This window comes from Pteropus vampyrus, unplaced genomic scaffold (assembly GCF_000151845.1).
Source record: "Pteropus vampyrus isolate Shadow unplaced genomic scaffold, Pvam_2.0 Scaffold68, whole genome shotgun sequence".
NCBI classification, from domain to species: Eukaryota; Metazoa; Chordata; class Mammalia; order Chiroptera; family Pteropodidae; genus Pteropus; species Pteropus vampyrus.
The window spans coordinates 6,964,916-6,981,555 of record NW_011888849.1 but is presented as its reverse complement, the minus strand read 5'-3'; the positions used below and the strand labels follow the sequence as shown (position 1 = coordinate 6,981,555).

General features: G+C 38.1%; 1 protein-coding gene across 1 annotated transcript in view; it reads right to left on the bottom strand.

The window, feature by feature from the left end:
• Positions 1 to 16,640, bottom strand: part of PRKG1 (protein kinase, cGMP-dependent, type I) — a 1,084,330-nt gene that overhangs the window by 218,505 nt on the left and 849,185 nt on the right. Inside the window, exon 6 of the mRNA XM_011361647.1 lies at positions 581 to 658. Within this exon, the coding sequence (XP_011359949.1) occupies positions 581 to 658 (78 nt within the window). The remainder of the gene's footprint in view (positions 1 to 580; positions 659 to 16,640) is intronic.

Sequence of the window (16,640 nt, the reverse complement as noted above, 5' to 3'; positions counted from 1 at the left end):
CTACCCCATATTTATTCCTTCCTCTAGAATTTATCATTTTAAAGTTTTTCAGTATCCATTCAATATTTCCTTATGAAGATATAATAAAACATGGATATATTTACATGCTTATTGTCCTCAGAGTGTTAAACAATTTGCCTATGGATAAAACTAGTCGGTTTCACAGCCCGATTCAAACTTGGGTCATGTGATTTCAAAGTCCGATGTTTCATTATAGCAATGTTACTGCCCCGAATGACTACATAGATTTTTTTCCCTGTTAAAGATTTTTAAGTGATCTTAGTCTTTTCCTTTTTAATTACATAATTTTAAATTATGGAAATCTTCCTATTTATCCAGAAATATCAGTGGCATCTAGCATCAGGATAATTATATTATAGCAGAAAGACTACTGATCTTCAAAGGTACACTTTTTCTTCCTTCTGCATTATTTTTGGGAAATTTATTCTCAGATATTCCTCTTTCAGTTACAGAAAATGGAAAAATTCGTCCAGCTGGAGAACTCACACACATTCTCCTCCAGGGGTCACTGAAGAACCCCACGCTCACCTCCTGCATCTCTTGTGCCACCAGAGCTTACCTTTCCTTTGCTGATGATAAAGAACGTGTCCCCTCTTGCACCTTGTCTGATGATATATTCCCCATTTTCATAGTGGGTCTGAAAATAAAAAAAGCAGCAGAAAAAAACATTAGGAAAGAAATAATTTACCAAATAACTCAACCTTTTCCAATATCATCTCCCGAAGGAAGAACTAATCCTCATGGAGCTTCATCAAAGCCTGGAATCCATCATGGTTTAAAAATGAATAGTTAATGAACATAATAATTACAAAGAAATCATTTCTATCAAACACATTTTTAAAACTTTTGTTAATGTCATTTCTTCTGGATGATTACTTTCATATCTTTAAATTCATTCATTTTAATAGTTTAATGAAAATATTCTGTTCTCCCATCAGCTGAGCATAAAATAAAACATCAGAGCTGCTAATTAAAACTGGTATTTCTGTATTATTTTATTTGTCATTCTCATTTGGTTTTAGTATTCTCATAATGATAGACTTTTTTTTTTCCCTGAGAAATTACTGCATCTAAAAATCTTCCTTTTGAAACCATGTTGACTTTTAGTGTGGGTTAGATGGCCCTAGTTGCTTTTAAAGTTACTGCTTCATGCTTTACTGTCCTTGCTTTGGCAATTTAGATTTGGCTCTGTCAAATTGAATGTCTTAATTTTATGGACTGAATTCTGGTCCAGCATCTGTGAGCTTGTAAAGTACCAAATGAGAAGTAAAACTGCAAGAGGATTATCACAGTCAGCGTATCAGTATGCTGACTCTGATACAGTCACTAGGTTCATTCCCAGGGTTAAAATTACTCTTGCAACAGACAAAAGTAATTTCTATAAGGAGAGGTAGGAGAAAGTATATTGCTGGGTCAGGAGGTATAACCAGGAAATGAGAACTGTGCCATCTGGCCCCATCTTTCTCTGCAGCTTAGCAAGGGAGCCATATTTTGGAAAAGAAAATATTACTTTGCACACTCCTTATGAAACAGATTTCATAGTTTGCATGTAATATCCATCTACTGCCCAAGGACTATGGTTTGTTCTTATACTTCAATACCATGTTTCTGAATACTTTATCTACTCTTACCTTTCTCTAATAATTGCCATTAAAAAAGTCTACTTTTTTTTATCTATCTAGACAATTAATACCACCTAATCTATTACTTTTTTTTTTTTACTCAAAAGTAACTCATTTTCTTAGTAACAAGTTTTAAACATAGGATTATAGAAGGCATATTTTTTGACTGATTTATTTAACAAGATAATTATGTTACATTTTTATATCTTGCTGCTTTGGAATGAAAAGATCTTTAGGACATGCAGATTAGGAAAACAAATCACAATAGTCTAGTTCATATATCAATTCAGCAAACATTTTTGAGTGTCTCTGGTTATAGGCACTGATGATACAAAGGTGAGTAAGACAAAAATTTCATAGCAGCACTGTCAGGTAGATCTTTCTTTGATGGTGGCAATGTTATATAGCTGCATTGTCCAATATAGTAGCCTCTAGCCATACGTAGCTATTGAGCAGTTGAAATGTGGCCAGTGTCGAAGAAGCTAAATTTTCAAATGTTCTTAATTTTAATTAATAACATTTAAATACTTATACATGGCTAGTAGCCACTGTATTGGATAGCACAGGTAATAGCTAAAGCTGACAAGGGAAGAGTGACAATCTGTAGCAGAAATGGTGGAGCATCTTTCCCACTCTTGATGTTTCTTTTGATGTGAATGGAGCTCCATCAGTAAATCTCAGGACCTCTTTCTTCCCCTTTCTTAACTACATCAGAGGAGATGGCATGACTGATATGGTTGGTGAGTTTAGAAGTAATTACTATGCTTATCTTAGTTTCTCATTATCGTTTAGGTGTGAGGGAGCTCCCCACAGAGGGCTGGTATTCTATGCTGCTCAGCCAGGGGAAGAATCTCCTCCCCAGCATAGTAAAGTCTGTCCCTGTCTGGACTTCTGTGACAGGACAAGCCTGCCCAATAGTGGGTTCAGTTCATGAAGACTATTTGGCTCTCACACCTAAGCTACAGCCCCTAGCTTAGATTTTATTAGTAATAATGGTACTATTTTAGTCCCATTTATCTTGTCTTGTTTTTCACTTGGTTCCTAATCTAAGAGCTCTAAAAAAAAAACAAAAAACCAAACCAAACAAAAACACAAACAAACAAAACAATCCAGTATGCAAAATGCAGTCCTGTATGTTAGTACAGGCTAATGCACTATGTGTTGTATCATCTAGGTCAGATCTAACACTTTCCAAAGGGCTACATCATGGAGGATTCTGAAGTCCCGCCTAAAGGATGAGCAAGAAGTCACTGAATGTTGAGCAAGAGAAAACCACACCACCAAAAAAGAAGATTAGTAGCTTTTTATGGTCATATAATAGTAATGGATATACAATTACCTTGGAAAAAAGTAGAAAGATAGAAATAAAAAGCATCAAAGTTTGAAGAATTCTGAGCTCTTATAAGCTCATTCCCTCATTTACTTCCTTTTTAAAAGCCTATCCTTTCCATATACAGCAGGTCTTCCAATAACATTGTTTCTCTCAACATTGTTTCATTATAATGGTGATGAGATGCCTAGGAACTTAACTCTTGTTTATATCAATTACTTTATGGTAAAATCAGTTTTATTATACATCATTTCACTTAAAGATGCAGAACCTATCAATGACATTAAACAAAGACTCACTAGAATTGTCATTTCCTTTTAGAAAACCAAATTTATTTATACTACTTTAAAAATGTATGAAGATAAGATTTCTCAGGCTCAGCACTATTGACATGTTGATGCAGATAATTCTTTGTTGTTGGGAGCTGTTGAGTACCTCCAGTTCAGATGTAGGATGTTTAGTGGCATCCTTGGTCTCTACCTACTAGATGCCAGTAGGACTTCAACCGCCATGGTGGCAATCAAAATGTCATCAGACATTGCCAATTACTTTCTTGGGGATAAAATTGTCTCCAGTTTAGAATGACATCACTAAATCTTTTGTGGCTTTATTTGGACCAGAGACAGTAACTTATTATTTCTCTTGATACTGTGTGGCTTCCCATAATGTCAGCTAGGATAATGGCAAGATCTAACTCCTCACTCTGTGGTAAGCATTTGGTGCTAGCTGCTGGCTGCGGGCACAGCTGAGACCATCAGTCTCTGTTCTCCTCCATATGGCATAAGTGGTTGCCCATTCTTTTCCATGGCATGGTGGTCTCAGTGTGGGCAAATTTCTTAGATGGCAATTGGCTTCCAAGGTCTTCCCAGGATGCAGGCCAGGAGCAGATGCCATGTCACTTATTCTTCATTCAGTGAGTTCAAACAGGTCCCAGGGCCAGCCCAGATACAAGGGGAAGAGATTGCATAAAGGTATGAAACCCAGGAGATGTGGTGCCCAAGGATATACCAAAACACCGTCTGACACACGCTTCAACCTTCAATGTGAAGGTTGTACAAAATTTGCTGAATAAAATTTTGTTGTACAAAAGTGAGCTCTTGACCTCCTGCTATAGCTGTTTCTCCTGCCTTCTATGTACCAGCAACATCAACTCTGTCTTCCCATGTACTTAGGTCAGTTTGGAGTCATCCTTAACTTTTCTGTCTCCCAGGCCCACAACTGCTCTGTCAGCATATCTGGATGGCTCCACCCTCAGAATACATCCAGAACTCAACAACTCCTCACAAGAGAAATACAATTACTCCAACTGTTTTTTTCATTAATCAAGATCAACCAATAAGGCTAACAAGAAACCATTCAAATGAAACCAAAGCTCCGGCAGTGGGAAAATGGGGATCAGGGATTAGGAATGCACTCAACAGTCTCACAGTCTCTGAGGGCCAGGACTGAGATGGGGAATGGGTACAGACAAACCAAACCTCTGAGAAAGGGCTGGTGGAGCTGGAATGCTAGGCTGGTAGAAGAGAAGACTCAGAATCCATGGTAGCTGTCTTCAAATCTCCATTGAACTAGGGTGAGACAGAGGGATGTAGCCTTTCTGGGTGACAGTTCGGAGAGTGTGTGATAATTAAAAGGAGGAAACCAAAGGTTGTAGATGGCACCTCGACACAAGAAGGAAATGTACACAGATCTGAGGAGCTCCAAGGTGGAATGGGCTGTCTCAGTGGGCAAGGGACACCATATAATGTGCAGACACCCAGGGGGCTGGGTGAGCATGGGCCAGAACACTGTAGAAGACATTGACGTTGGTGTCCAAGGTTTCTTGGCGAGTGAGGGAATGGGGGAGGGAGAGGGATGGGCTTTAAGGTCCCTTTCAGCTTGAGATTCTGTGATTCTCTGACAGTTAGTTGTATTTCCTAAAGATGATTACTAGTAACTTCTATCCCAAAAGCCCTCGTGAATGAGTGACTTTGTGATTCTTCTCTTAGAATCTGGTGTGGCTTTAGCAGCTCCTTTGCAGCAACAGTCTATGTGGAAGTAGTGCTGCCTGACTTCAAGGTTAGTTTAGGAAAGTTTATGCAGCTTTCACCTGGTTCTCAGGAGACTCCCTCTTAGAACCCAGAACCATATTGTGAGAAGCCCAAGCCACATGGAGGAGCCATGTATTGGTGATTTGAGCTGCAGTACCAGTCAAGCCTAGCCTCTGCGTCATCTCAGTCAATGTAGTCAGGAAAAAGAATGGGAATGAGAAGCTTCCAGCTGAGTCTGGCCTCAGCATTTGAGTTTCCCCATCTGAAGCCCCAAATGTCACGGAGCAGAGGTAAGCCATCTCTACTGCATCTGAATTCCTGACCAATATATTTTGTGAATGCAATAAAATGGTTCTTCCAGTGTGCCACTAGGTTTTGGGGTAGTTTGTTATACAGCAATAGATAACCTCAACAGACCCCTAGCAGGCTGAATCCCAATACATGACTCCTTCCTCTTCCTAGAAGCTCTGGCTCTGGTTGGTTCTGGAGTTCAGAGCCTGCCAGCAGCTGTGGTAAAAGATGGCATCTTTCCCATTCTTGGGGGCTCAGCCGAGAGGTAAGGGAAGAGTCTGGAACATAACCCAGTGAGTTCTCAATCCTTCACACAGAGGCAAAGCATAATCATGACCTTTATCCCATGGAAGCTTTACAATAATCCTAGGAGGTGTCCAATACAGAAGCTGAAGCAAACATGGCTTCAGTGACCAGCCCAAGGTCACATCACTAATAAGAGATGAAAATGGAACACAATGCAGGTATTTCTTTCATGTTACACTATAAACTGTTGGAAATATGGGCAGGATAGGCCATGCACCTTACTCACTTCCCCTATCCTCCTTCTGTGGCTGGGTGGTTTGATGTGGGCAATAACCAGTCTCTTTACAAAGTGAAGAAGAGATGTGTCCAAGTCACCTTCAGTGATAAACAAATAGATTGGTCATAATTCCCTGAGTGGAAATGAAACGAAATCCAACTACAACTGGCAAATAGGAAGGTACTGAGTCACAAAACAGCAAAATTCAAAGGTAGTGGTGGCCAAAATGGCTGAATCCAGGGGTTAAATTCTGGCACCAGACCCTGGTCTCCCTCCTCTCCTCACAAATTAGCTTCTCATCAGGGTCCAAGGCATGCCAAGATGGCAGTAGGCTCCCTTCATCTTCAGACCAGCTGGCTCTTTCATGACTTTAATTTCTTTATTCCAAAGAGCAGAAAGTTTGACAGGAATATTCTATTTAATTCATAAAAATTATGTAATTACCTTCTTAATATCACCTGATATGGTTTTGTAACTCAACACCCACAACTGCCATATCAATTATTTTAGTTTATCTAGACAGATATTCACTGTACATATTACCATGCTACATAAGCTCATAAAATTCAGGAGCCCAAAAAAGGGCCTGTGGGACAGTGGCCAAAGGCAGTCCAAGTTTGGGAAAGATAATACTCATGGCACTGTAACTCAGGGACCATAATGACTGTGGTATCCTGAAATGTTTGATTGCACCTCAGAGGAAGATGATCGTGCATGTTGATTCTTCGAGAGTCTCTACAATAATGTTAATCAAATGCCAGCAGATTCACTGTCTTTTGAAGGTCACTTTGCAGCTCTCCCATTTTCTTATTTCAAATTAAAGCAAAGAAAAATATAAAATTTAGAATCATAAGAAACCTTAGAAATTCTTAGGTTCCTTTAAAGGTTTCCATAGTTATTAGGGTAAAAGCCAAACTTATTTAACACAGCCTGCAAGACTGTATGCAGTGTAACCAATGCCACCCTTTTCAACCTCTTCTCACTCTCCCCTATTTTGCCTTCTAGTCCAGCTGGACATCTTAGGTCCATTTCTCAACTATGCCACTCTCCCTTCAAATCATCAAGCTTCAGCTCTCCCACTACGGTTCCCCCACTGCTTCTCGCCTTAGCTACATCTTACTTTTCTTACAGATCTTAGCCTTGCCTGATCTGGCATATTCTTCATTCCCATCCCTCCACCCCCACTCCTCCACACACACACTGGCTAAATTAGGTCTTTTATATGATTTTATAATACTACATAGCTTTATTTCATTGTCCTTTTTTGAGCTTATAGTTATTTATTTGTATGATTTTAATTATGTTTTTCAGCAGATGTTAAGCTCTATTGAAGGCAAGGATCATACCTAATTTTGTTCACCAAAACATCCTCAGTGTCTATCATAGGGCTTGAACAGAATAAGAACTCAAAAATACTAATTGCATAAATGAAGTAGTCCTCCTTAATCTCCATCTTTCTAGCGCTGCTCAAAATCAGTCCTTTACAAAGGCCTCTGCCTGCAATACATGTGCCAAGCCCAGCTGTCTTCCACTATGTCCACTGTTAACTCCTTAGTCCAAGCCAAAATCCTATCTTGAACTTTTGCTATGTCCTATCTGGCTGCCTTGCTTTTTCATTCACCCCACGCTATCCCATCTTTTCTTTTCACTGCAACCAAAGAGACCTTTCAAATAGGCAAATCCATTGAAATTACTCTACTGCTTAAAAATTTCCAAAGGCTTCTAGCTGCAATTAAAATCATGAGCAATTTACTGTGGTCTATAAAGTTCTCCATCTTCTGGCCCCTACACATCTCTCCATCCTCATCTCCTCCCATTCTCACTCTCACTCATTCTGTTTGAGAAACACTGGCTCTTCCTGTGCTTCGCACTTGCTAGAATGGACCCCTCCTCAAAACTTTGCATTCAGTACACTCTCTAGCTAGAATCCTCATCAAAATCTTTGTCATTATCTTGTTCCCATCACTACAGCCTCAATGAGGCCTTTCCATTCATAAATGTGCTCCCATTTGTTTTCTATTCTATATCCTTGTTTTACCTTTTTTATTGTGTTAAAAAGCTCTCCAAAACGGTGTGGTTCCAATGGACACTTGAATGAGTGGTCGATTACAAACACAACTGCAAATCACAGCACAACTGAGCCTCCTGTGAGGAAAGCTTTCTATCACACCCTTCATGATTTGAAAGTATCTTTCTTTTTTCCTTGCCATTTGTGACGCCCCCTACCCCTGTCACCTGCTGCTCAGAAGATTTAGGAGATTTTTTGTTATATCCGTTGTTTTACTTAGAATAATGCCTAGCACATAACAGGCATTCAATATATAACCTAGATTAAGGATAGGTTTGGTCCTAATCCCCTTGTTTTGAATGGAAAAGCTGACTTACAAATCATAGATTAGAGGGATGGACAGAGAAGACAAATCAACAGCATGTCTAAGCGCAAGCAGTGCATCCTCCCAAGGCAAAAAGTTGGAATAATATTTCTAAAAATTGTCAAAAAAAAAAAAATCTTTCCTTTGCCACTAGAAAAAGAAATGGGTATAGCTTTTATTGTTAATATGTATGGCTCTGTATTCTCAGAAGTCAACATTAATATGTATGTTCATTTAGACTTTTAAAATTCTTCACATACTTGCTGACCTTTGGCAGAAAGCTTAGTGCAACACTGGATACAGCACTTCAAGGCCTCAGCAGCTGCTCCTTGGTGAATGTGTATAATTCATTTTCTCTTTTCAGATTAGATTCCTAGTTTTTGATATCAACTATACTGTATCTTAACTGGTGGTTTTATTTTCAGCCCCAACTCTAAAATAATCTGTAATTAAATTTCATTTAAATATAAATTAATATGCAATATGTTATTCTGAAGTAAATTACCACCCAAATCATTTCAGTCAGATATTATATGTTTATTTTTAAGTTTATTTAAGTTTAAGGTTGGAGTTATCCTTAAGTCTTTATTGAAGCATGGAACATCTATCAATTGAAACTGTCCTAATGATTGAGGAACTATGGTAATTGCTACCGGTTATGAAAATAGCTGCAATAAGTATGAACCACCTTAGTGTGCCTGAATATCTAATAAATGTTTGAAGTAAAAAAAAATGTTAGAAAATTAGTGGTTTAAAAACAATATGGTCTCAGTACATGATTCCTGCCTCATTTTTTAGAGGATAGTTTCATCTTAGAAGAGTGATATCAGAAAATGTCCTTAAAAATATTTACATTTACCTTCCAGAGCCTAAATCAGTCAAAGTCCTCAAAGGAAATTCTTCTCCCTAACAGTCCAGATTTATTTCAAAAACAAGACCTTTTCCTGGAGAACAGGGCTACTAAACAGCTTGATCAGTCAAAAAACATACCAGTTAGGTGGCAACAAACAAGGTGTTTCTTCGCCCAGGACTCCTTTTCTGCTTGATAATCTCTGCTCGTTAGATATGTCTGAACTTAGATTATCTAGGGCTGCCAAGAAAGACTGACAGCTAGTCAGTATAAGACCATAAAATTTTCCTCATTGCTATCCTTAAATTCTGGTGGTTTCAAATCTGAAGTAAAAAAAAAAAATTGTTTTGGAACCATGGACTTCATCACAAAACTAGTATTCTGCTAACAACTGACAACGTTTTTAGTGCATATATGTTCATAAATGAGCCATTTCTCTCATGGAATAATAATTTTCAAGGGGATTTGTTCTTTTATGAAGCACATCTTTAGATAATATCTAACCATATTAAGAATACAAGCTTGATGTACTCTCCTTATCCTCTAAAGGAAAATTAATTTTTCCTTATACCACCACCCACAAATTGACAGGTACGCCAAAAGAATAAATTGAAGCTTGGGACATTTTTTTAACTACTTCTCATCCTCACACCTCCACCATCCTGTCCCAACCACTGGACATCAGGGATATACTGCTCTATACTACAGAATGATTTTTTCTATTTCAATATCACACCTCACTTTCCATTCAGGACACTCCCTTAATTTATATCGAGTACTTCCCCACACCTCTTGGGCTAGACGAGAACTTGGCTCTAAGGCTGCTCAAACTTACCCATAAAAATCTCCTTCACCAAATCTAAACTCAGGTTCACATGAGAGACATGCCCCTGTATGAAGAGTTTGGTCATTCATTCATTTCAATTAACATCATTATTTATGCCTTCTATGAATGAGATATTGCATTTGGCACCAAGGCTACAAATATACACAGGACACAGGACACTGTCCCTAACTTGAGAGGCAGCATAGCATGGTGGTTAAATATGTAGATACCAGAACCAGACTGCCTGGTTACAAATCCCGACTCTGGAATCCTAAGCAAGTCCTGTGTGTTTTGTTTTCTGTAAAATATAATTATAACTTCATAAACAGATCGTTGCGAGGATTAAGAGTTAATAATCACAAAGTACAGAGTCTGTTCCATTGTAAACACTATATACCAATAAATTATTAATATTTTATTATCAGAGAAAGTTTAATATAAGGAGATAGGATTGAATACACATAATTTATCAAAAATAATGAGTAGCTTTTTTCCCAGGCAGGTAGCGATTCCCTGCCGAATGAAGAGATAGGGAAGGGCTTTTCCAGCAGAAGGAACAGTATTTGTAAAGGCACAGAGATGGTGAGTTCATGCAGTTTCCAAAGAGAAGAGTATGGTCACAGAAGCTGACTCTTAAAAGTCACAGAGTTGAAATGCTTTTATTTTTATTTGGTTATTTTCTAATTCTAATACCATTAATCCAGTGGCCTTCCAACTCCCTGAACAACTGGAAGCTTCATGTGTTCTTTTCATTCTGTCCTCAGTCACAGATACTCACAACAACAAACTCCACTCTATACTTTACTTTGTATTCTAATTCAGAGATAACCCTAATTAATGCTCTGTGGACTAGAAGGAATGCAGAAATACTTCTGAAGAGTCACAATTGGAAGCTCAGCAAACGTAAGCACTTTGCCTGCTGAGACACTTCACCAAGACAACCCCACCATGACAGGTCTAGCTAGAGCAGAAAATATAGCCTTTTCATCAACTACAGAGAGCTAAGACTTCTGGGTGGAGAGTCTGCCTATCACTAGCCCTCAAGGCACCTCACCTGCCTAGCTCACCAAGTCTATTTAGGACACAAATAGCTGGGGCCATAAATATGAGTCCGTGCCACCTCCACTGCAAGGGGATCTGGGTCTATGCAGCTGTCCTTTGGCACATTCCTTGATATCATAACAGCCCTTGGTGAAACATGAAACATTCCTCACTTGCCTGTAACACTATTCATCAAATTCCTTCACCTTGAACTTTGCCTTACTGCTACCGTGATACATTCTAGCTACTAGGAACTTATGCTCTGACCGAACTGCCTGAATCATCGCACTTCCATCTGCCCTGATGGTGCTGTCAGGACCCTTGTCTCTACTGGGGGCACCAACATGTACCTGAAACCCAGAGATTGCCCTATAAGTCAGCCTGACCCTACTGGAAGTATAGACACCCTGGGAACAGAGTATCAGGCAGGTCTTAGCCTAGTCCTGACCAGCTCTGTATGGTCAAATCCTGAAAACACCTTGATTTGTAAATTACCATTGCCTAACAAGGTGCTGGGGCCGATTCTTATCAGCTTCCACAATGATGACAAGGATAAGTATAAAATCCTTAGGGCATGAAGTCCTAGGACTGTGTAAGCTTATCTTAGAAAATTAATTTATGACTTGTACCAGAATTTATCAACCCAACAGGCTGACTGAGAGTCAGAATTAAGATTCTCTGCAGTGCAGTGGGCCCAGATGTAGCTTCTCAAAGGAGCTAATGGGACTGTCATCATGATGAACAGGAATTACTGGCAGCTTTGCATCCTTCTGGGTTCCAAAGAAACCAAGGAAAGCCATAACTCCATCTGCTGTGCCCCTTGCTCAATGCAACCCATTAAAGATATCATGGAATCTGTTTAGTGAATTACAAGCAGCATTGTTTAACAGAATGGAACATGAAATATCAAATGCATTACATGTAATAAAGATAAGTGTAATTTATAAGAGTTTTATATGTGTTTGTATGTATCTATGTGAATAGACTTCAATATAAAATGTATTTCTCACTACACAAACACTACTTTAATGAAATAAGTGTTTTTCTTTCTTTACAAAAGTTACAACATCTTCAGAATATTGGAGGGGTCCTTCTATATGAAGTCACCTTTAGGAATTTTATCATTAATAAAAATGCTAGTATTGAATATTTTTTCACTTTTGAATTATTTTACTTTTGAAAAGGTGTGTATAATTTGAAAGTATAGCTCTTCTTTAAAAGGGTGTATAACGTTCATTTAAGTAAATGACACTTTGACTCAGCTCACTGCTTTGTTTTTTCATCTGGTTTTCCGGTTTTCTCCCCCTCAATCCTCCATCCAATCTGTTCTGCTGTCCGACAAAATGCAATCATTCCGATTTCTGTATATCCAAGTACCCAATTTTCCAAATAAACGTTTGATACTTTCCATTGTGTAATAAAACTATATAGAATTTAATTCAGCTGTTACTGACTTCTGGTTTCTTTCTCTGAATCTCAAACATTCTTGAAGTCTCCTGTCTTTGATAGCCAGATTACATCTTTATCCTCTAAGCATCTTGAATACCTTTAGAATTTATGATTCAAAGATAGCTGTTGACCTAGTAGTACCCACTTGGACTAACCGAATTCTCACCCTGAATATTAAACAAGGGAGGAAAAAACCTAAGCTGAACTTCCATAAATGCTTGTGTTTTATTTGATGTTTAACTGAGCTCTTCAATGGAATAATTTTCCAAATGGATTTTCAATCTCTATTTTTACTTTCAGAGATTTTCTATGTGAACATATTCATATAATATAATGACTGAGAGCGATATTAAGGCAAACACACAAAATACCCAAAATCTTTTAAAAGATTAGTTCATTTCAGATCTATTCATTTTGCAACAGAATAAAACTGTTTACAGAGTAGACAAACAGGCAATCCCATTCCCCATAATTAAACTATAATTCAAATTTAACAATTTGATCTATAAAGGCAATTAGCTTTGGCAGAATTTGAAAATTGTTTGCCCTGGTAGATAATGTGTTACACAGAGGCATACAATTTAGTGTCTCAGAGTCATCATCTGAAGTATAAATGTTTTAAAGTTTCAACTAAAATATAGTACTCAAAAAAGAAATAAAGATCAATCACAGTTCCTTATGAACCCTATAACAAATAGAGTGGAACGAGTCAAAATTGTGTAGAATTCACTCAATATTTTACTTCTTCGGGATTTTAAAATAAATATTTCACATTTCTCTTGGAGAAGACACTATTTAGTTTAAAGGGCATCTTGAGTCATTGAGATCCAGAAGGAAGAAAGAGCAAAGAGAATTTAGATTATATGAAGTAGGAAAGGGATCCCTATATATTGGAAGAGGATATGGTTCTCATCTCAAAGATATTTTGTTTCTATCTAGACTGGTTTGAAAGTGGTCTTGTTCAGAGATGAGGTTACAGGATCGTTTATAATCCTTCTCCCCTTTTTTTATTTCACAATATGCCATATAACCCCTCAAAAACAAAGAACTGAAGTGAGGCTGAGGTGCTTCTCAAGGTCAATGAGACAAAGGAAGAAATGCTTCTTCCAGAATGTGAAATTAGTGTGTTTACTGGAAATAATATACAAAATATTTAAACACTAGCACATTAAGGGCACTAACCAATCGGAAAGGATATGGGCTAGAGCAGAATCCTGAAGAGCCTCCTAGATCATAGGGTGGTTTAGGGGCCCCAGGCATGAGCTAAGACAACAGTCATGGGGCTCCTGGCAAAAGCTTTTTACTCACTGGTACAGTATTTCAATGTGTTAACAACTTGTGCAAACCCATTGAACAGAGTCCTAGAAACACTTCTTCACTTTCATATCTCACCACCAGCCACTGCTTCACACGTATTTTAAGGTTTCTGAATTCAGAAAGAACATCACTATAGGGAATAATAGTTGTAATGATAGAATCAAGAAAACACAATAGCTAAATCTGCACAGAACGGGAGGACAGACTGTCTCCTAGGTAAGAGGCCCTGACAACTTAGAGGCCCTGGGAACAACTAAGTAGCTGTTTGGATTCAAGACATGCTAACCCAAAACACAGCACTTTAGCATATTGAATATTTTAAGCTGAAGGAATGTGAGAAAACACCAGAAGCAGAAAGGTAACGCTGACCTTCTCCTGCCTTTATCCACTGAAACAGGTTATAAAACTCTCATGTGAGAGGTGCTTCCCTGAACCCTATGGAAAGGAGCATCTTCCTCTGAAGATAAATGGACACCAGGAAGAATCTGAACAGACATATCTTGCTAAGTTTCCCCCAGTTTACTACATTTACCTCGTACTCATTGACTTATCATATTTCTATATCCTTCGTTAAACTAGCATAAAATACTTAGGTCTATTGGTTTCTTTGGGTCTGCATTTCCTAATAGAGTCTCTGTGTTATGTAAAGCTTCTATTAAATAAATTTGTGTATTTTTCTCTTGTTAATTTCTCTGTCAGTTTACTTTGCAGGCCCAGCCAGGTACTCTAAGAGAGTTGAAGAAAACTTCCCTCCCCTACATAGCTAAAAAAGTAAAATGAACATAGTTAAGGAAGAAAACAGCTTTAACAGGAGTGTGCTTAGTGATGGAACATGGAAAGAGAATGTTCAGAGAAAACACGTGAGCAAGGTGTGTGTGCAAGTCAGAGGTCACGAATCTTGGTCATCAGAGAAAGTTGTGCTGTTGTCACCAGGTATATTTATCAGCCTTGGCAACCTGAATCAATGACTCTTTTAGACAAGCCACTTTCCTTGGCTTTAAATGAAAAGGCAATCTTCCCATTAAAGTGTTTGCTTCCCAGGTGCCTTGACATCAAGAGGGAAGAAGTCTACATCTGAGATATGTCCTTTAAGTCACACATCTGAATGAGACCCACACACACCAGAAAGTACTAGGCCGGCATTTGGGTTCATTTATCAGTCACAGGTGATACTAGTATATTAGACTAAAATTTGGAATGCTAAAAGTCTGCTGGATATAAATACAATATCTAGTTTCTTTTGCTACCACGGCGAAGCACAGATCTTACGTATAGTAAAATTCAACAAGTAATGCCACCATGGCAAGCATCCTTAGACCTTGATAAGAACCTACCTCCCTACTGCTACCATCAACTGCCTGCACCCATAGGCTATATCACAGAGTCTCTGCAGATACCCACTACTAAAAAGTAAAGCCAGGACCATTGTCATCCCAACAGCCAGAGGGCTTTTAATCACTTTATGGAGTATGTTTAATTCAGACAGTGTTGCGAGCACAGATTTACAGAACATGGTTACTGTGGAAGTCCTGATGGTTAACTCACTTGCATTTAAATAGGACCACAGGGGTTGAGGCTGTTTTCCAGTAGCTTTATTTTCCTATTTCCAGCAATGGAGAAAAGAAGGTTGTTTTTAAAGTAATAATCAGTTGAAATTCCACTAATTCTCCTGACCACAATTTAATATTTTATAACTATACAATCTCACTTTTATATGCCAATGTTAACTCACATCATAAAAAATAATAGCTACTATTAATTCGAGGCTTACTACATGATAAATAATTAGGAAAATGACTCACTGAAGCCTTATAACCTTCATTTTACTAGAACAAAATGGGAGCTTGGACAGGCTGAGATATTTTTCCAAGATCACCAAATGATTAAACTTTAGGGGCAGAATTGAATCCAAGTTTGTTTATAAAGCCTATGCTCACAATTTGACTTCCTACTAATCTTACAGAAGACCAATTTTCCTTATTCCAAAAAAAAGGAAAAAGGACATATTAGTAGTAGTAAGCCCAGGAAAACTGCTCAGACACAAAGAATTTGAAGTCTTGAATTTTATTGCAATGTACTCAATTTTGTCATTAGAAATTGATTTCTAAAACTGCTGTAATCTTATCACTTTGGGGCTCAAAAAATTGAATAGCTCATCTTTCTGAATGGCATAACATTTGAACTCTTTGCCGTGGCATATAAGGCCCTCTGGGAACTGGCACTGGCTTAAATAACCCCTCTTGCTCGATACTTCAGACATTCTGGGGCCTTAGCTATCTTCCAGATACCTTTTCACTTGTACACTTTACACTGCTGTTCCCTCCTCCTGAAATGTTCTTTCACTACCATCTCTAACAAATCCAGTTCTCTAATAAGCCTTCCCTTTATACTCTAAGTAAAAAGGCCTTCTTTATTATAGCACACTTTCGTCTTAGAATTGTAGCCTCTATCTTTCCTTTTTTTTTTTTTTTTTTGGTCCTTAGTCATTACTTACATATCTTATACTGAAAGGAGAACAGAGCCCACATATTTTTTATCCTCCACCTCCAACTACAACCACCACAATGCCTTCTGCTAAGAAGGGGCTCAACAAAAATTTATTAAATTGAAGTAACTTTAATTTGTATTATTTTGTACTACTCTTACAATACAAATATCCTTGACAGTAATAGTTTGTTTTGTAAAATCATTAATAAGTTAATATTACTAATACATATTTTATGATTTACAGAGAACTTTTATATACATTGACTTCATTTATTACAAGAAGCTCTTTAGATCAGGGGTCCCTGAACCCCAGGCTGCGGACCAGTACTGGTCCATGACCTGTTTGGAACAGGGCCATGTACCAGGAGGTGAGTGGTGGGCCAGCGAGCAAAGCTTCATCTGTATTTGCAGCCATTCCCCAGTGCTAGCATCACCACCTCAGCTCTACTTCAAATCATCAGGCATTAGATTCTTATAGCAG